General features: G+C 41.6%; 1 protein-coding gene across 1 annotated transcript; it reads right to left on the bottom strand.

The window, feature by feature from the left end:
* Window positions 1–637: 637 nt before the first annotated feature.
* On the bottom strand, window positions 638–23,006 carry LOC135514112 (glutamine--fructose-6-phosphate aminotransferase [isomerizing] 1). Its single transcript, XM_064937330.1, has 19 exons — window positions 22,910–23,006; window positions 19,158–19,265; window positions 18,701–18,808; window positions 18,370–18,495; window positions 17,694–17,752; window positions 17,437–17,571; window positions 17,276–17,337; window positions 17,080–17,159; window positions 16,875–16,989; window positions 16,515–16,678; window positions 15,044–15,139; window positions 14,793–14,890; window positions 14,456–14,576; window positions 13,953–14,110; window positions 9,583–9,697; window positions 4,347–4,474; window positions 3,644–3,811; window positions 2,983–3,144; window positions 638–2,864 (listed from the first exon to the last, which is right to left on the bottom strand). Exons 1-19 carry the CDS (start codon window positions 22,914–22,916, stop codon window positions 2,820–2,822), a joined length of 2,055 nt encoding a protein of 684 aa, XP_064793402.1. The 5' UTR covers window positions 22,917–23,006; the 3' UTR covers window positions 638–2,819.
* Window positions 23,007–27,139: the final 4,133 nt, after the last annotated feature.

The raw sequence follows: 27,139 nt of genomic DNA, 5'->3' as shown, positions 1-27,139 counted from the left end.
CCAATAACCTAAAAACACAAGGCCAAATCTACACTGGAGTTGCTTACCAAGAAGATAGTGAATGTTCCCGAGTGGCCAAGTTATAGTTTGACTTAAATCTACTTGAAAATCTGACAAGACTTGAAAATGGTTGTCTAGCAATGATCAAAAACATTTCACAGCGCTTAAATTGGAAAATGTACAATCTGGGTATGGAAAACTCACAGCTGTAATCGCTGCCAAAGGTGCTTCTACAACGTAATGACGTGGTGTGAATACTTACAGAAATTAGATATTTCTGTATTTCATTTTCAATTTGTCATTATGGAGTAGTGTGTGTGTGTATATATATATATAGTTGGGTGAGAAATACATCTATTTAATCCATTTTGTAATTCAGGCTGTAACACAAAAATGTGGAAAAAGTCAAGGGGTTTGAATACTTTCTGAAGGCACTATATAAATTATACATTTGTATAACATAAAGGTCTTTGAAAATTACAATTAAGTGCTTGAAAAAGTCCCTGAAAGTCCTGAATTCGACATGCCAATATCTGTATGAACCTTGCTTAATAGATGTATAGTCCTAGGCCCATGTTGTATAGGAGTGGAGTCAATTTGCATATATTCACTTTTATTCCTTTAAGTACACATGTGGAACTGCATGAAAAGCCTTTTTATTTCAAACCATTTAGAAATGTTGATCCCAGTGTCACACGTTGTCCTTGTTATTTATAGAAAGACCCTAAAGCGGTTCATGGGTTACTAAATCACTTCTAATAGTACCATGTCCAGTTTAAAACTGGGTCTTTGCTAGGGTCCTTAGTCAACGTGGGCGCATACAGTACACTGGCTCAGTAAATGCAATACAATTAAGAAGAAACAGATGCAAAGGCTGAATAGAGACCACTTTTCAGGTGATTTGCCTAAAAACTCAAATTTTAAGGCTTGATTGCAACAGCAAGACAAAGATCTTAAACTGAAAAGTGAAAAAAAACTAGAATGGCCCATTATTTAGAAAGTATTTTTTCTTCTCTGTGATTTTACATGCAAACCAGTGTATCTGCTTTGCTTCAACCTTGGTTTATAAAAAGACTAATTTATTAGACATTTGGGAGAGCACACAGCTGACATGTTGAGTTCCATCTACAATAGCAGCTACATATTTTAACAAGCTTGCTGTATTGCCCTGTAGGCCTCTATCTGGACAGACCACTTACAGTACACACAAACCCCTACGAACATAATCTCTAAAACCATACCTTTGGTTACTCAAAGCAAATTTAACATAGAAAAAGTTTTTGGTTTTTGACTGCATAAGTGATTGTAAAATAGTGACCTTTTTTGGGTACAGGGGACATCTCGAATGTCAGTCACATTCAGATCAAAAAGAAGCTTTCTACCAAGTAAACTAAATGAGAAACGTACAAATTAATATAAAGGAAAAAAAAATGGTCCCAATATTGCAATTAAAATTGGTATGGTGGCAGGGCATGGGGTAGGCAAAATGTTGGTGCAAATAGCACTCTGAGCAGCAACTTCATTTCACTTGGTACTTTTTCCTTCTATTTAGAGTTATATTGTAGACCAGAGACCCAAATTGAGCCTCCTCAGCAACAAGGCAGAAAATAGGTCAACAAGACCAGTGAAATTAAAGAGTTTTGAATATTGCTACACTTCCACCAAATCACAATGACAGTAACATAGGCTTAGAGAGATAAGTGATAATTTCTAACATTGTACGGTGCCATCTTTCAAATGATTGGGTAAATTATTCAAATCATGTCACTCAGACACAGTAGCTGGTAGAATTTTAAAAGCATGATTATTATGCCAGGACAGTCAATCATTCAGATGGTCAACATGGTTTAGGCGAGAGTTTGTTAACTCTCCTATACGAGGTCTGCCAAACCACAAGGAGTGCATCACTGCAAGTTGCTTTTGTAACCTCGCCAATAACGTAAAAAGTTACACAATAGTATACACAAGCAAGCATGTTACACGTTTCTTGTTGTACTATAAAACATTCAAAAACCTTTACAAGTTACAAGTCAAAAATCATTTGTCATTATGGCATTCCGAGGAAAACAACGGGGGAGTTGTCAACCTCTGGCACAGGTCAGTAGGCTAAAGCATGACTTAACAGACTTTCTTCCTGGAAGCACTTCAGATTTAGAGTCGGGACTACAATATGACTCGGACTGATTTAAGACTTCACTCAACATACACAAAAGTAACAGAAACATTTCAAATGACGGTTATAGATGTTCTAGCTGCCAAATAAAACTGATCTCAATAGACAAAATCATTGCACCAATGAAACACCAAAAGAACCAGAAACTTCAGTAAGACTTTCCTATAGACTCTTGACTTCAGCCAACAAACAGCTGAATTAACTGAAAAAACAGCTGCAAGTAGTCAACATTGAAAAGATGTGCACATTTCAGTTATGAGCACTGTTGGGCATCATCCAAAATAGATATATTTTCCATCTTTCCTTTAGTTGGATCATTAACTGCATGCACTCCAGTAACCGATGTGAGCTCCTAAATGCCAACATTACTGCCAACCCTTACCTTACCACACTTGACAAAAAAACAATACAATTCATAACAATGCCTTCAAATGTGTTTTGAGAGAAGTGACAGAGATACAGAATGTTTAGAGTACAAGAGTAACAATTGCATAAAAATATGACAAGACATATAAAACAGGAAAGTGTGCTCTCTCTGCTCCTCTTGGTATCCATGTGACAGCTGTTCCTGTATGTGTGTATGTGTGTATGTGTGTATGTATGTATGTGAAGTGAAATGGGTTTTTGGGGCTTCAAATGGCATGTTTCACTCCACCGTCACAGATTTGGCCAGGTTCCTTGGGAAATCCACCTGTATTGGGAGAAGAGTTAGACATTTCTACATTTTCCAAGTTATAACCCTAAGAAATAAACTACCTGTTATGAAGGCCGACAGCAAGAACCCAACTCAGTGACCGTGCAGTACTCACGTCAAAGCCCCTGAGCACAGCCAGGTGGAAGGAGAGCAGCTGCAGGGGGATGACACTCAGAACGCCCTGCAGACAGTCCACACAGTGCGGCACTTTGATGGTGCGGCTCGAACTCTTGGCAGTCTCATAATCATCTTTGTCACAGATCACGATGGGTCGGCCCTGTAAACCAAACAAATGGCATGTTTCCAGGACAACGCCGCATGTCATTTCCTTTTACCTGGAGTTCAGTTTGGAAATGTGAACGTGATAGTTTGGTCCTTCACCCGAAGAATACCTGCTTTCACTTTATTTTCATGTTGCAAACCCAAAGCTCAGTTCCACATCTGTGGTAGATTAGTGAGAGTGGTGATGTCATGGTGAAATAACTACTCCCACTATTGTGGTGAATGGAATAGTGAGGTCCTTTTGATATTACTGTTATAACATATTGAATGTGTAAAGTATGTGTGCATAAAGCAATTCATATCTATGTATTTGAGTCATATTTATTTTACACTGGAAGGTAAGTGGTCACTACAACAGGTGGTAAAAATCTACCATTTTAGCATCCAGATAACATAATTGGCAATGGTTTACTGTGGTTCCATCCTTCAAACAGTTGGGGGGTGGAAAGCGAAATCGTGTGTTTCGAGATATTGCACGTGTTGGCAATTCTTACCGAGCGGGCCACCACTTGCTGCAGTGCGTTCTGACACTTGGTGTAGGTGTGGTCTCGCATGATGATCATGATGACGGGCATGAGTTTGTCGACCAGGGCCAGAGGGCCGTGCTTCAGCTCTCCAGCCAGGATGCCCTCTGAGTGCATGTACGTGATCTCCTTGATTTTCTGGAGAGGAGAGGCACAAACACCTCAGTCAGATAGGAAGCCACCCACTGCGACTCCCATACACACCAAAGACACTCAACCCAAGTATCTTAAATTCTAAAAGGGATCAGTAGACTGGCCTGGGAACACTAGGACAGACTGAGGAGTACAGCACACTGAGCAAACAATTTCCCTTTACATTGGTGTGCCTCTTTTTGAGATACTGGAGGATTGCCAATACATAGTACTTTAAGAATCCATAAATAATGTGGAGTGTTGTTGCAATTATGCAAGAGAGACATTTCTAGAGCAGTCTAATTAGTTGCTGTGATCCAAAACACTTTAGCAGACATTCCTGCAGGCTAGGCTCCACTAGGGCTTACGTGAGGCTGGGGCAGAATATTTTCTACACAGCTGTGCAGAGGCTTATTGTGGGCTATTAGAAAGTGATGATAATCTCATTTAGGAGTTGAGAATGGAGTTTCCAGTATAATTCATGTCTGAAGACACATTATGATAGCTTTATGAATGGGAGATAGGAGGTAGGTGTGCTGACCAGTGCTCCCTCCAAGCAGGTGGCGTAGTGGTAGCCTCTGCCCATGATGAGAACACTCTTCTGCTGGTACAGCTCTGCGGCCAGTCTCTGGATCTCATCATCCAGACTCAGCACTTCCTTGATCAGGTCTGACACACAGAGAGTGGACAGGAGCAGGCATGTACACACACACACACACAGTGAGAGAAGGGACAAGAAGGCACACACACAGATAGACAAATACAGACAGACAAAAAGGAGGTAGATCATATTAGCTGATAATATTCCAATACATCTGGGAGAAACAAAAACGTAATGATCTGTTGAATGTCTTCAAACACGTCAGAAAATCGATTATCACACCAACCCCCTGGATGAGTTTACAGTCCTAACACCCATCCTAAGGCACAGTCCAGCAAGCCACTGTCAATTTGTAAGTCGCTCTGGATAAGAGCGTCTGCTAAATGACTTAAATGTAATGTAATGTTAACAGGTCCTGGAGGCTGGGGTCAATGGGGGCTTGGGTCAGGGGAGAGGGAAAGAGCAGTGTAGCATTCCTGAACCAAATTAGCTTACCATAAGGGAAACCCGATCCCATCATAGACTTTGGGTCCAGAGGAGTGTGCCAGGGCAAATAGCCAGGACTGACCCAGCTGCTAAAACCTCCCACCTCTCCCCTGTACTCTCCCTCTCCCTGAGGAAGCCTCCACAGCCCAGCCCTTGCATTAGCTCTCTGATATCAAAGCATATTGCTCATACAAAAACAGTAAAGTTGGAGCGACGTGGCTGCCAGATAACGAAGACAGACCCAGGAGGCCTACGAACATGAATGTCCTTTCCCCATCTCTCTCTGGCTGCCTGACTCCGACCATTACAGTGGTTCTCAACTAAAAGCTTTGCGATTATGCTGCGGGACTTAGAGGTCATTTGTGGTTTATTACAGTATCCTGCATCACTACTTCATTGCTCCAGACCAGAGCAGGGTGGAGTTAGAGCACTGATTATACTTTTGGGTCTCTAACTGACAATGAATGGGTGACATAAGCCACACCGAAACTGATAATTGTGCACGACTTCAAAATTTAATTTCAAATTAACTGAATGATGAAGGTGCTGATTGAATTTAGAACAATAGTGTAATAATTGCTATTCCTCTGTCCTGCAGCACACACCTGGAAAAATAAATAAATAAATAAATAAATATATATATATATATTTTGTTACTACTCATCTGTATTACTTAATAAAACTGTTGTTAGACTAAGGTTTTTATTCTAAGAGAAACTTAGACTACAATTATGGTGTGGAAATGTTGGATCATTTTGCTCTTATAGTACTGTAGCCTACTCCCGACCGGTCATGTTGTACAGCGGCTGAGTGGAGTAGCGGTCTAAGACCCTGCATCAGAGTGCAAACTGCGTTGCTATAGATGCTGGTTCAATACTCATGCCGGCTGCGACCGGGAGACCCATGACGTGACGGTAGGATTTTGATTTCTCTCCTTCTAAAAACAGATGTATATTCTAAATAACAAACTGGTTTTATTTACAAATTAAAAACAATATCTCACCATGTTCAAGAATGGCCTTTCTCCTCACTCACTTTACATTTGAAAACAAAATCTCCAAAATCTCATTTTTTTTTAAAACAAATCTATTATTATTATTATTATTAATGAATTTACAAATGATATAAAAGTCCCTTAGATATTCTTACATACATTATCAACCCTGTTTTTCACAAGCGTAGCAGGCTGAGAATTCTGCAAACAACATTTCTTGCAGGACAATAAATATTGTCATTGCTCCAGAGTGGCGCACAATTGGATTGCCTTGCAGTTCTCCAGCTTTACCCTGAGATATAGTGGTAGACGCACGAGGGCAGGAGGCACGGGCCGCAGAGCAGAGCACAGAAGACAGACCTAGCCCATGGTGAAGGGAGGGTGGACCCCCGAACCACTGGGTAGCACAGAGCAACACTTTAAAAGGGGCATTGCATAAATAACAGCACTGACGAGGTAAACGTTTTAGCTGTTCTTAGTGCCTGTCTGCACATTCAAACTAAAACAATGTAACTAATAAATTGCATGAGTCCCTTAGAAGTGAATTCAGAGGGCAGATATTATTAAATATTAAAGCATTAGACCTTTCACTAAAGGCGTCAGTCAAAAGTTATATTTAAATCCAAACTGGATTTAACGAAAATTGGCATGAAAAGTGCACATTTGTAAAACCCAAACTCTAAAAGTAATTGGAAAGGTAGTTACAAATTATTTGTGACATTGTGGTTACAATAAAGAATGTAAACAAGATGCTGTGTTTTTATTTACAGTAGTGAAGGACAGTGTACTTTGTAGGTGTAGCCCTATCAGCGGGACAATAGACTCTTCATAGCCCGGCTACTGTAGGTGTGAACATCCCCCAGACGAAATGAACATTGTTTTCATCAAGCCAGCTTCTTTCCATGGTGCCAACCGTTCCAGGGATAGGATTTTCAAGAGGACTTGAAAATGAGCCAGAGCTGAGAGGATCACCAAAACTAAAGGTATTTTGATTTCAGTGCATATATGTGTGTAGGCATACAGCATAATAAAATCGATAAATAAAAGGTTAAATATAAAATAATTGTGAGCCAAAAACGTGAATGTGTGTTTGCAGAGCTTACAACCATGTCGACAACCAGCTGTGGAGATCAGTGGACAAAGGGCTGAACAACAGGCCGCACCGAAAAACGCATGGTTACCAAGAAAGAGGTTAGTTTTGCTAGATTCTTATGTGTACACAGCATTTGTTTGTTTTGAGTCACATTTAATGAATCTACCGTTTCTATCATAGGCCACTGTAAACGATGGGGGCTCAGGGCAGTACCATTCTGCTCATCTGATGAAGGTGCACATGGATCAGAGCACAGCAAGGGCCGTCCGGACCGTTACGCTGTTCTGATATTCCAAGGATGTGTAACTGAAGAGAGATACCACAAGTAGACACAGAATACCAACTGGGATGGAGCCTGAGGCAAATGTGGCTTACCAGTGAATCTCCAGGTGTTCATCATTAATACAGTGTCTCAAAAGTTTCTGTCTGTGACTAATGCAATGCGAAAAAGCATTAAAGACAGAGTTAATGAGTATTTGAGGTCACCGAGAAAGTCTGGACATGGTCTGCTCTCCCTTATGTAAGGAATTAGGCACTTCACCATGTTTACATGTCAGACTGCACAGTAGCCTAATAAACAAATGCAGATGGCTTCCATCTTCAAAATAATTTAAATATTTTATTATCCAAATGTTTAAAGTGCGTGTGGGTGACCTTATTCAACCGCAAAATGTCAGATGAAGAAGTACTGTACAGTATATGCTTTCAGTATCTTTATGCTTTCGTTAATAAAATGGTAAAAATACTCTTTCAAAACAGAGATGTCTATTTCCTTACAGATCCATAACAAATTACTATGGGAATAAATATCACCGAATGACAGAAATATTGGAACAAAGTAGGCCAATGAAGGTAAACAAATGGTTGCTTACTGGAAAATACTCTTCCAAACACACGGTCATGTTGTACAGCGCCATTTGGGTTATTAGCAGGACAAAAGACTTGCCTAGTATGAGGGTGGGGGGAGAATTCTATCGTCAAATGTATTTCTTAGTTAGGTTGGCTGTATCACAACCGGCCGTGATTGGTTGCAATTTCAGTTTAATCCACCAGAAAAAAAACAGAACAAATAATACATAAAATATTGTGGTTAAACTCAAATATCCTAATTGATAAAAAAAAAAACATTTATCTATTGGAACCTTTAACATGTGAAAGGGGAAAAAGTATTATGTATCACATCTGACCGGGATTGAGAGTCAAATAGGGCAGCGCACAAGTGGCCCAGTGTTTCTCTCCCTCCAAAAACAGAAATCAATGTTTTGGCCTTCACAAATCTTATTTTTCCCTTTATTCAGATTACAAATCTTTCACTTTTTTAAATGTATTTTTTAAATAAATATAATCTAAAAAAATATATACAAAATATAAAAGTTATTCATAATTAAGTTGATGGCACAATCATATAGCCTTGGCACCTACATAAAGCTCAGTGACTCACTCATTCATGGCTTTGGATCAAAATAAATAAGTACCAACATTCATTCTGATAGTATTTAATAAAGAAATGTTTTGGTTATCCTGACCTGGACACCATGTACAGTATTATAATACTCCATTAATAGCTATTAGCAGGACAATCAATATACCTTTACCAACACCTCTCTGTATTTTGATACTTTGTGCAAGGCAATTGATCAGCATTAAAAACTTTGTGGATGGAGCCTTCCGGGTGGCGCAGCAGTCTAAGACACTGCACCGAAGTGCAAACCGCGTTGCAACAGATGCTGGTCCAATATTCGTGCCAGCCACCACCAGGAGATACATGAGGCGGCTTTTGGTTTCTCCAGAAATAATTCTAAATATCAAATTTTCTTTATTTACAAATTTGTGAGAATGTCTCACCCCATGTTCAAGAATGGCTTTTACCCCCCCCCCCCCCCCCCCCTCGCTCACTCTAGGTTAAATGAAAACAAAATAATCTCCAAAATATTGTACATTTTTAAACAAAGCAATTATTATATTATTAATTTAGAATTATATAAAAGCCACTTAGATATTCTCACAGATCCTAATGAAAAATGCCCCTTAGATATTAATTTCGAATCCGCCAATCCTCGTGTTCTTAGAACTGTAGCCTACTCCCAACCATCATGTTGTATGGCGCCATATTTTCCGTTACATCCTAACGGAAACCCTAAGGGTTTAGTTTTTCTTGGAATAGAAACACCATAATGTTAATCAAATTAATTAAGCAACATTTCTTAAAATCAATCCCATATACTATGTTCTTACAAAAAAAGGTTTTAAATTCTCTAGTAATGCCAATATTGAAGAATATCAAATGTTTCTCAAAGATACCCTCTGGTGGTCAAACTAGCACTAACGTGCATTAATGGTAAAAATGACTGACAATTAAATAGAATGCTGCAGCAGCCCGCAAGGTGTGCTGCAGTATGCCAACTTTTAAAAGGAGGAACCACTGTACCCGACTCCGACCACTAACCCCGACCATTACCTACTGCTGTCTATATTACAGTAGGTCAGTACAACAAGTGTCAAAGAATCTGCACATCCCTGTGAGCGTCACACCGACATTAGCGTTTATGGTCATGAACAGTACAATGCAATGTCTTGGAAGATGTGCATGTGGTCTGGCCTACCTGGCAGAACTCTCAGTCCCTGGATAATCTCACGTCGCCGTGGCTGCATGGAGATCCTGTCATCACACATCAACAGCGCAAACATGATCAGAGCCACAAACTGACTGGTGTAGGCCTGCAAAACAGAATACACACAGACATAATGCATGTAATGCTCCGGGAGAAATCAGGCAGTACAGAAAGCTTGAGGTCCCAGGTGTCACCCAGCTGCTGTTCCCTCTCAGAAATGTGATTTTCACCTATCTAGGGCTGCTGGATTTAAACAAAAGGCATCCTTACAGTCATCACTCTCTATCCTGGGCCAGAGTTGACAGAACCCTGAGCTCAGCAACACACCTGGGTTGCCAAATCCCCCCCGTTGTTTGCTTTGCAGTACAGTTATTGGAGCTGTAGCGTCTTGTCCGCCTGCTCTGGTTGCCAGCGCTGGTCTCCAGCTCCACAATAATGTGGACCTGATCAAATGTGGATGGAGAGCTGGGCGGGACACCCATTTGCCCTTTACAGCAGGACAGGACAGTGGAGAGCTAGCTAGCATTATGAGCAACAATCTGGCAATGCTACTGATGAACACATCCCCTGACAATAAGACACCAGAAAAACAAACACAGGAGTGCCAGCATCTAAAGCCAAGGCCCAAGGGCATGGTTGTAAAACATTCACGCAGCTATTTTCATTGACAGCAGTGCAACCACAGGGCCTCACAACTCTGACAATCCTCGCCATCCACTCAGATTTGTGGCAGTGCATTTAATCCACATATTAAAGCCACAGCCACGGTCCTCTTCCATGTTAAAGCCCCCATCACTCTGTCCAGAATGTGGACAGAGAAAAGCAGCTCACGCCACATGCTAGCCTGTCACACACTGACGCAACCATGTCCCAGAGGCCTCAATCTGCTGCAGCATTCCTTCTCATGTCAGGCAATACAGCATGACAAGCAGTTACATAAAATATATTTTTTAAAGTGTACAAGCATGCTCTAAATGTTCTATTTGGACAAAGACTACAGGAGGCTCTCATTTTCTTACATTCACTCCCACAATCACCATTGTTTGGCTAAGGCGGTGAAGTGAGTGGTGAAATATATACAAGAGGTGTGGAGCTGAGCAAAACCACCCCCTTCATTCACCCGGACTTTGTTCAGCAGGCCTAGTTCCGAGGAAAGCCTCGATTCTGGGACGAATCATAAAAACAAGACGTCACCAGAAGCATCCAGTTGAATGTCCACCAGAAGCATCCAGTTGAATGTCCCCCAGAAGCATCCAGTTGAATGTCCCCCAGAAGCATCCAGTTGAATGTCCCCCAGAAGTCGGAAGATTACATACACCGTACACAAATACATTTAAACTCAGTTTCACAATTCCTGACATTTAATCCTAGTAAAAATTCCCTGTATTAGGTCAGTTAGGATCACCACTTTATTTTAAGAATGTGAAATGTCAGAATAATAGTAGAGGTAATTATTTACTTCAGGTTTTATTTCTTTCATCATATTCCTAGTGAGTCAGAAGTTTACATACACTCAATTAGTATTTGGTAGCATTGCCTTTAAATTGTTTAACTTGGGTCAAATGTTTTGGGTAGCCTTCCAGAAGCTTCCCACAATAAGTTGGGTGGATTTTGGCCCATTCCTCCTGACAGAGCTGGTGTAACAGTCAGGTTTGTAGGCCTCCTTGCTCACATACGCTTTTTCAGTTCTGCCCACACATTTTCTATGGTATTGAGGTCAGGGCTTTGTGATGGCCACTCCAGTACCTTGACTTTGTCGTCCTTAAGCCATTTTGCCACAACTTTGGAAGTATGCTTGGGGACATTGTCCATTTGGAAGACGCAATTGCAACCAAGCTTTAACGTCCATGACTGACTTGAGATGTTGCTTGAATATATCCACATAATTTTCCATCCTCATGATGCCATCTATTTTGTGAAGTGCACCAGTCCCTCCTGCAGCAAAGCAACCCCACAACATGATGCTGCCATCCCTGTGCTTCACGGTTGGGATGGTGTTCGTCGGCTTGCAAGCCTCCCCCTTCTCCTCCAAACATAACGATGGTCATTATGGCCAAACAGTTCTATTTTTGTTTCATCAGACCAGAGGACATTTCTCCAAAAAGTACAATCTTTGTCCCCATAAAGTACAATCTTTATCCCCATGTGCAGTTGCTAACTGTAGTCTGGCATTTTTATGGCGGTTTTGGAGCAGTGGCTTCTTCCTTGCTGAGCGGCCTATCAGGTTGTGTCGATATAGGACTCATTTTTACTGTGGATATAGATACTTTTGTACAGGATTCCTCCAGCATCTTCACAAGATCCTTTGCTGTTGTTCTGGGATTGATTTGCACTTTTCGCATCAAAGTATGTTCATCTCTAGGAGAAAGAACTTGTCTCCTTCCTGAGCGGTATGACTGCCATGGTGTTTATACTTGCGTACTATTGTTTGTACAGATGAACGTGGTACCTTCAGGCATTTGGAAACTGCTCCCAAGGATGAACCAGACCTTGTGGAGGTCTACATTTTTTTCTGAGGTCTTGGCTGATTTCTTTTGATTTTCCCATGATGTCAAGCAGATTCACTGAGTCTGAAGGTAGGCCTTGAAATACATCCACAGGTACACCTCCAATTGACTCAAATTATGTAACTTAACTTATCAGAAGCTTCTAAAGCCATGACAATTTTCTGGAATTTTCCAAGCTGTTTAAAGGCTCATTCAACTTAGTGTATTCGAACTTCTGACCCACTGGAATTGTGATACAGTGAATTATAAGTTCAATAATCTGTCTGTAAACAATTGTTGGAAAAATGACTTGTGTCATGTACAATGTAGTTGTCCTAAAGCACTTGCCAAAACTATAGTTTGTTAACAAGAAATGTGTGGAGTGGTTGAAAAACAAGTGTTAATGACTCCAACCTAAGTGTATGTAAACTTCAGACTTCAACTGTACATGCACTATGTATTGACATTAGTCCCCAAGTGCTTCAGGGTTTGCATTAACTACACAGAAAACCAACAGTGCAGTATATTGGCATAAACGTCCTGTTATTGCAAAAATAAGTACACTACATGACCAAATGTATGTGGACACCTGCTTGTCGAACCTTACATTCCAAAATCATGGGCATTAATATGTAGTTGGTCCCACTTTTGCTGCGATAACAGCCTCCACTCTTCTGGGAATGCTTCCACTAGATGTTGGAACATTGGTAGGGGGACTTGCTTCCATTCAGCCACAAGAGCATTAGTGAGGTCGGGCACTGATGTTGGGCAATTAGGCCTGGTGCACAGTTGGTGTTCCAATTAATTCGATGGGGTTGCGGTCAGGGCTCTGTGCAGGCCAGTCAAGTTCTTCCACTCCGACCTCAACAAATAATTTCTGTATACAGCTTTACACAAGGGGCCATTGTTATGCTGAAACAGGAAAGGGCCTTACCCAAACTGTTGCCACAAAGTTGGAAGCACAGAATTGTCTAGAATGCTGTAGCATTAAGATTCCCCTTCACTGGACCTAAGGAGCCGAGCCCAAACCATGAAAAACAGCACAAGACCATTATTCCTCCCCAACCAAACTTTACAGTTGGCACTATGCATTGGGGGAGGTAGCATTCTCCTGGCATCTGCCAAACTTGATTCGTCCGTCAGACTGCCATATGGTGAAATGTAATTTATCATTCCAGAGAATGCATTTCCACTGCTTCAGAGTCCAATGGCGGCAAGCTTTACTCCACTCCAGCTGACGCTTGGCATTGCACATGCTGCATCTTAGGCATTGCACATTGCACATCTTAGGCTTGTGTGTGGCTGCTCGGCCAAGGAAACCCATTTCATGAAGCTCCCGACGAACAGTTATTGTGCTGACGTTGCTTCCAGAGGCTGTTTGGAACTCAGTAGTGGGTTCCACTCATCTCCAAAAAACTTTGTGCCGTCTGACCACCTGAAACACAATGGAGCTGGATAGAGGATTTTCCCCACCCTGAGAGAATACTAACAGTCTACCCAGAATGGAGAGTTTCCACAGACACTTCAACCTGGGGCGGCAGGTAGCCTAGTGGTTAGAGTGTTGGACTAGTAACCGAAAGGTTGCAAGGTCAACTCAGGGATTCGATAAGGTAAAATCTGTCATGCTAGGCCGTCATTGAAATTAAGAACTTGTTCTTAACTGACTTGCTTAGTTAAATAAAAGGTACAATTTTAAAAACCTGCCTGCGTTTCCCACCACAGAAGTGACATTTTTTTGACCAGAGCTGAGGATGGTGAAGGGAAGGTTTCCTGTTTCAACAGCCAGAGTGTCTACAGAACAGTATGTGAACAACGGGAAAGGCATCAGTCTGGAGAAATGCTATGCTATGAGCAGCAGTGACTCGGTCCTCTCACCTTGGTGCTGGCCACTCCTATCTCTGGCCCAGCGTTGATGTGCACCCCACAGTCGGTCTCTCTGGAGATGGAGCTGCCCACTGTGTTGGTGACGCCCACCGTCAGGGCTCCTCTCTCCTTACAGTAGTGCAGGGCCATCAGGCTGTCTGCCGTCTCACCTGCACACAATGATAGCAATGCAATCAGCACTCTAAAGGCTAAATACTATAAGGAGGTTACCACTACCTGGATTATGTGTATATCTTGCTTACAATATCAGGTTCTATAGACAAGAATACTGGATATCGTCAAGCCTATACGTTCAAGTATCAACACATGAAGTTACAAGCAGTAAAGAGATGAAGGAATTGCTTTGGGTGCATTGGCATAGGGCTGAGCACTTACTTGAATGAGACATCGCTTGTACGAGACAAGCCGTATTGTGTACAGACAAAGACAGACACCGTGACAATGTTCAGGTCCCTGGAGAAAGAGACACTTCCAGATTACACCGATCCTCCCACCTGATTGGCTGATGAAGAAGCAGACATCGTCACGGAACACTGGTGTGTTTCTATCCAGGAAGTCGCTGGCCAGCTCCACCATAACAGGCAGCTCAGTCAGCTCCTCCAGTACCTGGCGAGTCTAGAGGGAAAGATTAGCACTGTTCATCAGTACTGGACACACAAGACATCCACACTGAAAAACAGGTTTCCATGTAAAACTCAGAGCAATAACTTACTTTTACGTCTCTGTTTGTATAGTTGTTTTTCCTATCTTGAAGCCTTAGGCTCTAGTCGACGCGATTTTATGCCAGTGACCTAATATTGCTGCCTTTATAAGAGGGAATCTGGTACTCACCGCTACCCCAGCATGGTAACTGGTGCCACAGGCGATTAGGATGAGCCGTCGACACCTTTGGATCTCTTTAATATGATCCTTCAGTCCACCCAGGATTACTACAGACACAAACAGAAACAGCCAATCAAAATACAGTAATCAAATATCCCTTTCCTTGGTATGTATTCAGATAGAAGTTGATCATGAGGATACAACCTTGATGGGTATAATGACAGACATTGTGTATTACTACACTGGAACTGTCATCTCACCCGTGTTGTCATCAAAGTTGACCCTTCCTCTCATGGTGTTAACCACAGACTCTGGCTGTTCAAAGATCTCCTTCTGCATAAAGGAGCTGTAGTTACCTGAAAAGCGTTCCAAAAAAACATTGGTTCAGTCTTCAACAATATCACAAAAAAATATTTTGTAAAGGTTACTGTTGCCACATAATTTGTAAAAAAATATTTTTTTACATTTTACCTTTATTTTATTAGACAAGTCAGTTAAGAACAAATTCTTATTTTCAATGACGGCCTAGGAATAGTGGGTTAACTGCCTGTTCAGGAGCAGAACGACAGATTTGTACCTTGTCAGCTCGGGGATTCGAACTTGCAACCTTTTGGTTACTAGTCCAACACTAACCACTAGGCTACCCTGCCGCCCCAATGACTACTAAAGTAAGCCAGTCTGGAAACCATGTTGTTTTGCTGATCTAATTCAGCATTTTATAGCTGTTGAGAGTTAAATAACACAGGAGAAAAATAACAATGATCTTGAGTCTTTAAATGCAGACTTACATCATCAGTCATGTCTTCACTAAATAAAATAAACAAGAGGCAACAGGGAAATGGCGGTTTCCTTGCACCACCCTTTGTGACAATGAAATACGAGAATGTTTGCAGACTGTTTTGCCCTGACCGTAATTTAGGTCAGGCAAATTAGGTTATTTCAGCAGAGCTCCCGGAATGGAGGCTTAGGAGGAGAGAGAGGCAGGGGCTTAAATGACAGGACCTCAAAGGAATGTCTCCTGAAACTGACAGGTAGTGTATCAGCATCCTCTGCTGGAGACATGGAAAAGTGGGAGAAATCTGATTTTCAGGAGGAAAAATCATCTCTTTACAGCAGAACTCTGAGAATTCAGATCATGAAAGCTTTAGTCACAGTCTACTCCACAGGAAACGGATGTTTCCAAGCAGTGAGCTCAATATAGAAGTGCTTGGTGTGATCTCTGCGATGGAGCCAGGGTGTCTGAGCCCTTACCTTTGATGCAGGCCTCTTCCCTGGGGACCAGAGTCAGCCCCATAAACACCCAGCTGTGTGTGTGTGTGCGCACGCGCCTCAAAAGTACAACAGATCTGAAACCTGCTGCTATTTACAGCTACACAGTAAAAACAGGCTCCTGGACTAAAATTACAGGGCAGGATACTGAAACATTAGAATATGGTGTTATACCTGTACACATATGGCCTTAGATACTTGAAAGAGGCAGGGGAAATTGTGTGAGTGCTCTGTGTTGCAATAACAAGCATTGTTTCTACATTATTACTGTAGAGTGCAGTAGAGGCCAAAGTAAATATCACCCTTGTATACTGTACTATTTGTGACTATATTGACAATGATAATAATCAATTACAAGCATTCTAGGGCTCTCATCAATTCCTCAGTAACGCCATCGTCTTTACAGAGGGTGACCCATGACAGTGCTGTGCCCCCAGCCTCTACCCTCCACCTTCCCCTCACCCTTCATGATCTGCTGCAGCTCCATCTGCAGGGTCTGGATGGCGCGGGCAGGGTGGTCTCCGGCTGTACGCTTGATGCGGTGGATGGTGAGTCGTCCATTCGTCACCGCTGCCACGTCATCATCCTCCAGGAAGATCACCCGGTTGGTGTGCTCAATCACCGCGCTGCCATGACAACAGAGCAACAGTCAACACCAATTAGTTGTTATGCAAATGTTATGAAGTTGTTCATTCCCACTTTCCTAGGAGGAGACCTTGACCAAACAATTGTCTAGACTGATTCTGAGGGTATTCTAAAATAAACCTAACAATGTATGAGTGGGATATCACTACTATAGAGTAAAAGAGTGAGGAGTCTGACCTGGCATCAGAGGCAAAGTAGTACTCCACAGACTTCTTGTCCTCAGCGAAGAGTGTGTGGCAGGTGTCCTGCTCCATCCTGGGCAGGGTGGGGCAGCCCTTCTTGTCTTTACCGGCTGGGGACATACAATACAGTACGTTAGACACACAACAGCTGCTTACCTTCTTCCATTCTGACATTGAGAACAGTTACTTTAATAACGTACATGATCGATACAGGATAGGAATGTGATCTGTGGACAGCTTGTGGTCACTTTTCACCCCAATAAGCAGAGGACCTCCCCTCCTATTTACATAGAAACACAAACAAGTACAATCATTACAGAAAATGAAAGATGCATCATGACTGGATAGTATTCCTCTACAATTCAAGGAGTAACTAGAAGTGTAGTAGCAGTGTACCGAGTGCCTACTGCCTCCCCAGGGTAATGGACACTCTTGAAGACTAGGACAAAAGCTCCCTCCTAAGAGATAATATAGAACAGTGTTAATCACGAGACGGGTCACGAGACCTGATCTCTGGACAGTTTTAGGAGAATCTCTGTAGAGAAACAGGCTCTTACTAGTTGCTGGGTCACTCTCTCCACCAGAGTAGCAAAGCTGAGGTCTTCACTCTCACGGTTGTCATACATGTACTTCACCAGCTTGGCAATGGTCTCTGTGTCTGTCTCGGACTCAAACTCATAACCCTTGCTCTCCTGTGGAATGGTAGAATGTCAGTCATGGAAGTCTGATAACTCTAGCTGGTAGTCTTGATTAATGAAAGAAACAGACTGCTTTAGGCAAAACATTTAATATGTTGAAATGTTGCTCTGCTTACCAGGAATTTCCACAGGTCTTTGTAGTTTGTGATAATTCCATTATGAATGACAATGAACTCTAAAGAAAAAGACGATACACTTTTTTAATAAAAACATCCCCATTTGGACCTCCTGAGTGGCGCAGCGGTCTAAGGCACTGCATCGGAGTACTATAGGAGTCACTACAGACCTGGGTTCGGTCCCAGGCTGTATCACAACCGGCCGTGATCGCGAGTCCCATAGGGCGGTGCACAATTGGCCCAGCAACGTCAGGGTTAGGGGAGGGCTTTGCCGGGGGGCCTTACTTTGCCGGGGGGCCTTACTTACTCTACAGACTTCTTACGGCGGGCCGGGCGCCCGCAGGCGGACCTCGTCGTCAGTTGAGCAGAGTTTCCTCCGACACATTGGTGCGGCTGGCTTCCAGGTTAAGCGGGTGGTTAAGAAGCTCGGTTTGGTGGGTCATGTTTCATAGGACGCATGACTCTACCGTCACCTGCCGAGCCCATTGGGGAGTTGCAGCGATGAGACAAGACCAAAATTGGGGAGAAAAAGGGGGTAAAATACAATTTCAAAATAAATAAAAAAGAAATCCCGATTTACTCTATATAGTCAGTCAATATCTAGCAGAATGTGTTGTCTACACCGAAGAGAGGCCTTCATTTTACTACAAGTTTAGGGGATGTCTGTAGTACTGACCGTTGCTCTTGTCAGACCTTTGTGGGTGGCTGTTGACAGGGCTGGGGGCACCATGGGTAGCCCAGCGAGTGTGGGCGATGCCAAGGTGGACATCAAACTCCACATCCATGTCCATGTCCTGCTGCTCTGTGGGAGCAACACAAACACTGTTGAAAGGCAAGCTTCATAAATCAATTCAAATGCACCCTACATGAAGTAGGTTTGAGCCATTTTCATTATACTGTATGCTTTCTATTCATTTCAGTCAAATCCACTTATCTAATCAGTAAACATTCTTACAAATGCTGAACACAGACATAAGCCATCAGAGACACATAAAATGTAGTCTTACTGGTGATCTCATCGTCAAGAGCCTTCACTTTTCCGCTCTGCTTGATCAGCTGAATAGACCGGGCATTGGCCTCCCATTCCTTGCCGTTCCCGCCATCAATTCCAACACCTGGCAAGGAGAGAGAATAGTATTTCTAGAGAGTACTCAAATATGCCTCTGTTGTGTGATTTTGGAAGTTATTTTACACATGCTACAGTCTGACAGCAGACAGAGCAGAAATGTAACTGTGATTAGATAGTCCTGCTCAAGACTAGAGCATACAGTGAAGCCAACGGACAATCTTTTTTTCTTTATCTTTAATCATTAGGAGAGAAAGAACAAAAACATGGACTCCTGTAGATAAGCAGCGGAATAACTGATGCCTGCCGACGGGCCTACAGTGACAGGGAAAGGCAGCAGATAAACATGGAGACAGACGCAGCCAGTGTGTTGACACAAGCCGCCTCTATCAGCTCACCGGCAGAGTCGTAGCCACGGTACTCCAGACGGAGCAGGCCTTTGAGGAGGATCTCCAGGATCTCCCGGCGAGTCCGTGGCACATGGTAGTTCAGATAGGCAAAAATTCCTGACGGGAAGGAAGGAACAGAGAAACAGATTTCAACTAGGGAACACGAACAAAATATACAGCAAAGGAATTTCACAACTGTTTTAAGGGATTAAGTGAACAAAGCCTAATACTGGTTTGCTTTTGGTTTTTCTGTGATTAAGTCAATAAAACTAAAAACAATATGCATGCTTTCTTTTCAAATAGGAGTATTGTGTAAGAGACGCTGACAGTTCCATTGACTAGCTAGCCTAGCTGATTGTAATATGCAGGCTGTTCAATGACTGTCTCATTAAAATTCACAGCAACCTTAAAACAACAACTACACCAAGAATTTCCACAGGTGAAAACTTTCAAACAGTAACGCAGGTAAATCAGCTATGGAGTCAGTCATCTTGTAGGAATTGCAGTTTAACAGTGACCTGAAACTATGTATACATTGACAGTAAGTCAACAAACAAGAACAGAAACCAGTCCGACTTGTTCAACCTTTTGTGGATTGGGATGGTGTTTCAGGACTGGTAGTTGGGCCTAATTGGAAACAGTTTTGTGTGGAACTACACAGTAGTTCACACACCCATCAGTTGCTGAGGGCACAGCCTGCCCTGGATGTTAGGCTACCAGACAGGTTTTACATGGGGAGTCACCTTGAGATGTAGGAGACTGAGTGGAAAGTGGAACAGGGCATTCTAGTATTGGGGCAATATGTTGACAGAAGGACCAGGTGCAGGGTACTACACTCCTATTACACAAGAGCTGCTCTTGGTAATGCTTCTGTGAAGTTTAGAACTCATCTGAAAGGAATATGATACCAATTACATTTATTCCAAAAATGACAGGATGAAAAGAGGTTTGCCTACATATGCCTATTTATGCCCAGCCCCATTGCCATCAACAACCCACATACATTAACTCACAACAAGAACAATGGCAGAGGGTTTAAACTAGAGGTCGACCGATAAATTGGAATGGGCGATTAATTAGGGCCGATTTCAAGTTTTCATAACAATCGGAAATCGGTATTTTTGGGCGCCGATTTTTTTTATATTCCTTTATTTAACTAGGCAAGTCAGTTAAGAGTACATTCTTATTTTCAATGACGGCCTAGGAACGGTGGGTTAACTGCCTTGTTCAGGGGCAGAATGACAGATTTTCACCTTATCAGCTCAGGGGATCCAATCTTGCAACCTTACAGTTAACTAAACCAACGCAATAACGACCTGCCTCTCTCTCGTTGCACTCCACAAGGAGACTGCCTGTTACGCGAATGCTGTAAGCCAAGGTAAGTTGCTAGCTAGCATTAAACTTATATTATAAAAAACAAACAATCATAATCACTAGTTAACTACACATGGTTGATGATATTATCTAGCGTGTCCTGCGTTGCATATAATCTGACTGAGCATACAATTATCTGACTGAGCGGTGGTAGGCAGAAGCAGGCGCGTAAACATTCATTCAAACAGCACTTTCGTGCGTTTTGCCAACAGCTCTTCGTTGTGCGTCAAGCATTGCGCTGTTTATGACTTCAAGCTTATCAATTCCCGAGATGAGGCTGGTGTAACCGAAGTGAAATGGCTAGCTAGTTAGCGCGCGCTAATAGCGTTTCAAACGTCACTCGCTCTGAGCCTTCTAGTAGTTGTTCCCCTTGCTGTGCATGGGTAACGCTGCTTCGATGGTGGCTGTTGTCGTTGTGTTGCTGGTTCGAGCCCAGGGAGGAGCGAGGAGAGGGACGGAAGCTATACTGTTACACTGGCAATACTAAAGTGCCTATAAGAACATCCAATAGTCAAAGGTTAATGAAATACAAACTGTATAGAGGGACATAGTCCTAAAATTCCTATAATAACTACAACCTAAAACATCTTACCTGGGAATATTGAAGACTCATGTTAAAAGGAACCACCAGCTTTCATATGTTCTCATGTTCTGAGCAAGGAACTGAAATGTTAGCTTTCTTACATAGCACATATTGCACTTTTACTTTCTTCTCCAACACTTTGTTTTTGCATTATTTAAACCAAATTGAACATGTTTCATTATTTACTTGAGGCTAAATTGATTTTATTGATGTATTATATTAAGTTAAAATAAGTGTCCATTCAGTATTGTTGTAATTGTCACTATTACAAAAAAATAAATTGGCCGATTAATCAGTATCGTATTTTTTTGGTCCTCCAAGTCGGTGCTGAAAAATCATAATTGGTCGACCTCTAATTTAAACAAACCACTCAAATACAACAAGCCTAAATTATGAATGCAAAGAGACAGTAGCTATTCTTTAGCCTAATACAACACTATGACATAAATTCCCAATAAAGATGAGGATATAGAGGGGCTGTGATAAAATAAAGAGTGACTATGTACCGAGAAGTGCTATGGAAGCAGTGCAACAGAGCATCCATTGAAAGCAGCTGGGCACAGGGTGACAGAGGAAGGTAGCAGGGGGGTGAATGGGCAAGGCAAGGTGGGAGTACACAAACAAGGCTCAGCTTTGTTTAGAACGAGGGTTACCTAGCATAGAGTAGAATAAATAAGGAGCCCTCATAACATCTCAGTGCATGTCAGTCATCATTATTCCTTCCTTAGGAATTAGTCTGCAGCAGATCAGTATGAGGAGTATCTATTTTGGGCATTTTTGTCCTCACTCAGATACAAGTGACACAGAGAAGACAGTGTTCCTTCTTTACTAACGGATTTAATAGTGCCAAGTGCCCCCCCCCCCCACCCCCAAAAGTGAATGAATCAAATTATTTATAATGGTTGGATATACAAAACACAACTGTGTGCTTCAGGAACCAGGTGTAGAGTCAGCATATGAGAGGTGAAGAGTGGAGAACTAATCCATCACCATTCAGACACACAGGTTCAGAAATAAACATAGTTTAGTTACCTATAATTTTGTATCAACCTAATGACCTCGTAACTCATTCGAATCAATGTGGGATCATCACTATAGAACTGGCATTTAGACTATCATCAGTTTCAGCGTTGATCTATTTATTCTAGCAATCGAATGAAAGAAACCGTACGACTTGCGCAATGCGCGCGTTGTCTCATCAGACAAAACCAAACAGGTTTGTAAACTGGTGAAAAGGTAGCTAATAAATCCTAGTATAGAGTCTATTAAAACGTGACGACATCATACCAAGCTGTAACATCAATGACAGGAATTATGGAGCGGTAACACAGCGTCAATCAAGTAGCTAGCAATGGATTATATGGGTGTATAGCACACTGCTAATAAACATCAAAACGCTTAGCCGCCCTCAATTTGTCTGATAACATTGTGAGCTGTAAAACATTATCTACGGATCCGATAGCCAATTTACAAGCCCATTTAAAATATAATAAATAAATCATTTTATCGGTTAACTTGTTTCGTCTGGCAGGGTTTCCACTAGATAACACAGCCAAAGTCAAATTTGGATATATGGTAAAAAATGTAAGGTTAGCCATTAGCCATAAGGTGGTTAAGGTTAACGTTAGTAGCCTTCTCTTGATTTGAGATGGAAGCTGATGTGTCCACATTAGCTAGCTACAAATACTGAGACATACTTCTACAAAACCAGTTGTGTTAATCTCACAACTACTTACAATTTCCATAATCTTTGTAAATTGTTGCAAAGGTACAATTATTAAATGTATTCTTATTAAATACTCACCACACATGTCTACGCCTCGATTGCCAACTACAGCTAACTGTGACTCAGTTCCTCATCTAACGATGAAAGTCATCGCCCACCTAAAATTCTATTGAATGGGAACCAAGTTTCCCCTCAGTACGCTTCTCCTATTGGTGCAACGGCTGTCACTCTTTCTTCTTACCTGCCAACACAGTCAGCCCTGACGTGGCAGCAGGATGCAGATATCCGTATGCACAAGAGGGGATGGAAAGCAAATCTGTAAAGTGTCAACCAACCAATATTTATTCAGAGTTTATGATTACATTTATGTAGGTCTTTGTCAGTATATTCGTTTATTACTTTAACTGCCTAATTTTAAAGATGTATTATACAGTACTCGCTCCGCTATTTCCCGGTTGCAAACATTGTAATAGTTGGCTTAATTTCAGTTTATGTGACAAAACAAGCAAGTATAGTGTATAAAATCACTGTACCATCTAAACCGCCGTGAACTGTCTTTTCAATTACCCTTTTTTTCCTGTTTGAAACTGGTGTACAAAACCGAAAGTAAAATAGGGCGCAAAAACAATTACCATGTTATTTTTGCGAGGACTATTTGATTCTGCGTTTGGACATACAGTCGTATGAAAAAGTTTGGGCACCCCTCAGAGGCTGCATAATAATATCCTCTGTCGGCACAGAAAATGATCACAGTGGCATGCCATTCATTTTCTAATAAAAGCTGAGTACTGGGGTATTGTCCAGACAAAGATTTTTAGTGTAGCAATATTAAGTTGTATGAAATTAAATCAGATGTGAAAAATAGGCTATGCAAAAATGTGGGCACCCTTGGCATTCTGTTGATTTGAATACCTGTAACTACTTAGCACTGATTCATTGGAACACACAATTGGTTTGGTGAGCTCATTAAGCCTTGAACTTCATAGACAAGTGCATCCAATCATGAGAAAAGGTATTTAAGGTAGCCAATTGCAAGTTGTTCTCTTTGATTCTCCTCTGAAGAGTGGCAACATGGGGACCTCAAAACAACTCTCAAATTACCTGAAAACAAAGATTGTTCAACATTATGGTTTAGAGGAAGGCTACAGAAGGCTATCGCAGAGATTTAAGCTGTCAGTGTCCATTGTGAGGAAATGGAAGACCACAGGCACAGTTCTTGTTAAGGCCAGAAGTGACAGGCCAAGTAAAATATCGGAAAGGCGGAGGATGGTGAGAACGGTCAAAAACAGCCCACAGACCACCTCCAAAGACCTACAACATCATCTTGCTGCAGATGGTGTCACTGTGCATCGTTCAACAATTCAGCGCACTTTGCACAAGGAGAAGCTGTATGGGAGAGTGATGCGGAAGAAGCCCTTTCTGCACACACGCCACAAACAAGGTCGCTTGAGGTATGCAAACGCACATTTGGACAAACCAGCTTCATTTTGGACTAAGGTGCTGTGGACTAATGAAACAAAGATTGAGTTATTTGGTCATAAGGGATGTTATGCATCCCCTCTTGTGCATCCATTTGAATATCTTGGCCATGTTCTGTTGTAATCTCTACCCGGCACAGCCAGAAGAGGACTGGCCACCCCACATAGCCTGGTTCCTCTCTAGGTTTCTTCCTAGGTTTTGGCCTTTCTAGGGAGTTTTTCCTAGCCACCGTGCTTCTACACCTGCATTGCTTGCTGTTTGGGATTTTAGGCTGGGTTTCTGTACAGCTCTTTGAGATATCAGCTGATGTAAGAAGGGCTATATAAATAAATTTGATTTTATGGTGGCAAAAGAATGCAGCGTTCCAAGAAAAACACTTACTACCCACAGTAAAATTTGGTGTGGGGTTCCATCATGCTGTGTGGCCAGTGCCGGTACTTGGAATCTTGTTAAAGTTGAGGGTCGCATGGATTCCACTCAATATCAGCAGATTCTTGAGAACAATGTTGAAGAATCAGTCACAAAGTTGAAGTTACGCCGGGGCTGGATATTTCAACAAGACAACGACCCAAAACACTGCTCAATATCTACCCAGGCATTTATGCAGAGGAACAAGTACAATGTTCTGGAATGGCCATCCTAGTCCCCAGACCTGAATGTCATTGAGAATGTGTGGGATGATTTGAAGCGGGCTGTCCATGCTAGGCAACCATCAAACCTAACAGAACTGGAGATGGTTTGTAATGAGGAAGGGTCCAAAATACCTTCATCCAGAATCCAGACACTCAGAGGCTATGGGAAGTGTCTAGAGGCTGTTATTTTAGCAAAAGGAGGCTCTACTAAATTTTGATGTGATTTTTCTATTGGGGTGCCCAAATTGATGCACCTGTCTAATTTTGTTTTGATACATATTTCACATTTTCTGTTAATCCAATAAACCTAATTTCATTACTGAAATATTACTGTGTCCACCAGTTATTTGATAGATCAAAATGAAATTGCTGATCCAAACACCCAATTATTTATAAATGGAAATTGTCAGGGTCGCCCAAACCTTTTCATACGACTGTATACAGTTTGTTTGTGAAGACTATTTCTAAGATGCATACATGCTTTTCATTACTCTAATACCAGTGCTAGCACATGCGCAGATCAAATACACCGCTGGAACGCAGATTAGACTGTTTACATGTCCTAACAATTCCCAGTTTCGCAAGAGTGGTGCGTGGGTAAAATCACCGGGGAAGCCAAGCCAGGAAAAAATAATCAATATTAGAACCTGTGTTGTGATATTTGCATTGTTTGATCTATAACCTGTTTGTTCATATGCCTTGCCACCGTGATATATAGGCATAAAAGTGAATTTATGCTTGATCCGAAAATGTGATAGAAGGCTCCATATGGAGGGTGTGACACAAAAGCAGAGTCTCCGAAGGGATGCAGAAGCCAAATCAAGCTCCTTATCGCCTCCCAAATTTTGTAACAATGAAAGGAGCTGCATGATCAGTCTGACATCTGCATTTGGCCTCTGCAGAAGCCAGGGCATTCATACTTCTTGGTTTTGCAGAGCTGTTGTGAATTTAGTTGTCAAGGAAGTGAGCTTGTTTATACAGGGCCTCCCGCCCCCACCTACTTCAACCAATCATGTCAATGCTGAGCTATACAGCATAATTTAGCTTATCATTCAATAACGCTTGTTTCATTCATGTGACAGACCAATACCTCACAAGGCTGCTTCTCTCTAAGCTGAGACCTTGAAACGGAGATATCTTTTCGTTCTCAAAACAAGGTTCTGGGCGTACTGCCAAATTGCAGATAGAAAAGCAAACATAACATTTTCCATCACACTATTTTCATCTATAGTATGGACATAACTCACATGCTCCAAATAAGACCCTTTTTGCCCAGTTTACCAGAAAATGACAGGATTTATGCAACAAATACTCAGAGGCTGATCGTTTTTCTCCTAGAATGAGTCAAAGCTCCCAAAAAAGAAATATAACATCGTTATGCAAGGAAATTTCTGTTGACGTTGCCTGGCGTTATTTCAATCCGGATGTAAAGGGCTATACCTGGACCAACAAAACTAAGTTCCAAAAATGTAGATTCGATTTATTCCTAATTTCCCCTTTTTGTTACAATTCGTTATAGATGTAGATCATCAGTTGGCTCCCTTTTCTGATCATTTGATTTAATTGAATTTGCTGCTAAAAAAATCAAAGGGTATTCAAGGATTTTGGAAATTAAACAACACACTTGTTAAAGATCCTATTTTCATTGGAAACATCAAATTGTTAGCCAAAGATATTGCTTTGCAAGAAAACTTGGGTCATGGAAGTAGATGAGAATTCTTCAAATATCAAGTCAGTTGTAGCCATTAAATCATCCAAAGAGTTGAAGCACCTGAAGAACCTTAGATTATCTTGGTCATCAAATGTTTTTCTCTATCTCAAAAAGTCTATTTAAATCTTTACAACTAGAATTAGAACAGTTTTACACAAATCTGGCAAATGGTGCCTTTGTCAGATCAAGAGCAAAATTGATTGAAGAGTGGAAAAGAAACACCAGTAATTTCTTTGCACTTGAAAAGAGAATATACAAAAGAAAATATATTATGGCACTCAAACTTAATGATGTATTATGCAAAGACCCCATTACAATATCAACATTTGTCATTTCCTTGTTGTGAAAGCTACATTTGCCACGTTCAGAATTATTTCCCTGTGATTGGGGAGGATTTCCCATCAGTTTGTGAATCACCTGTGTCAATCAAGGAAATGAGAGAGGCTCTGAATTCAATTAAAACATGGAAATCACCTGGCCCTGATG

Source organism: Oncorhynchus masou, chromosome 25 (assembly GCF_036934945.1).
Source record: "Oncorhynchus masou masou isolate Uvic2021 chromosome 25, UVic_Omas_1.1, whole genome shotgun sequence".
NCBI lineage: Eukaryota > Metazoa > Chordata > Actinopteri > Salmoniformes > Salmonidae > Oncorhynchus > Oncorhynchus masou.
This window is presented reverse-complemented; position numbering and strand designations above follow the sequence as displayed.

Coding starts and splice junctions, on each gene's coding strand:
- LOC135514112 (XM_064937330.1), bottom strand. Junction 14,577..14,792: donor GTTACCATGCTGGGGTAGCG/GTGAGTACCAGA, acceptor CTTTCCCTCTAG/ACTCGCCAGGTACTGGAGGA. Junction 14,111..14,455: donor CTTCTTCATCAGCCAATCAG/GTGGGAGGATCG, acceptor CATTGTGTGCAG/GTGAGACGGCAGACAGCCTG.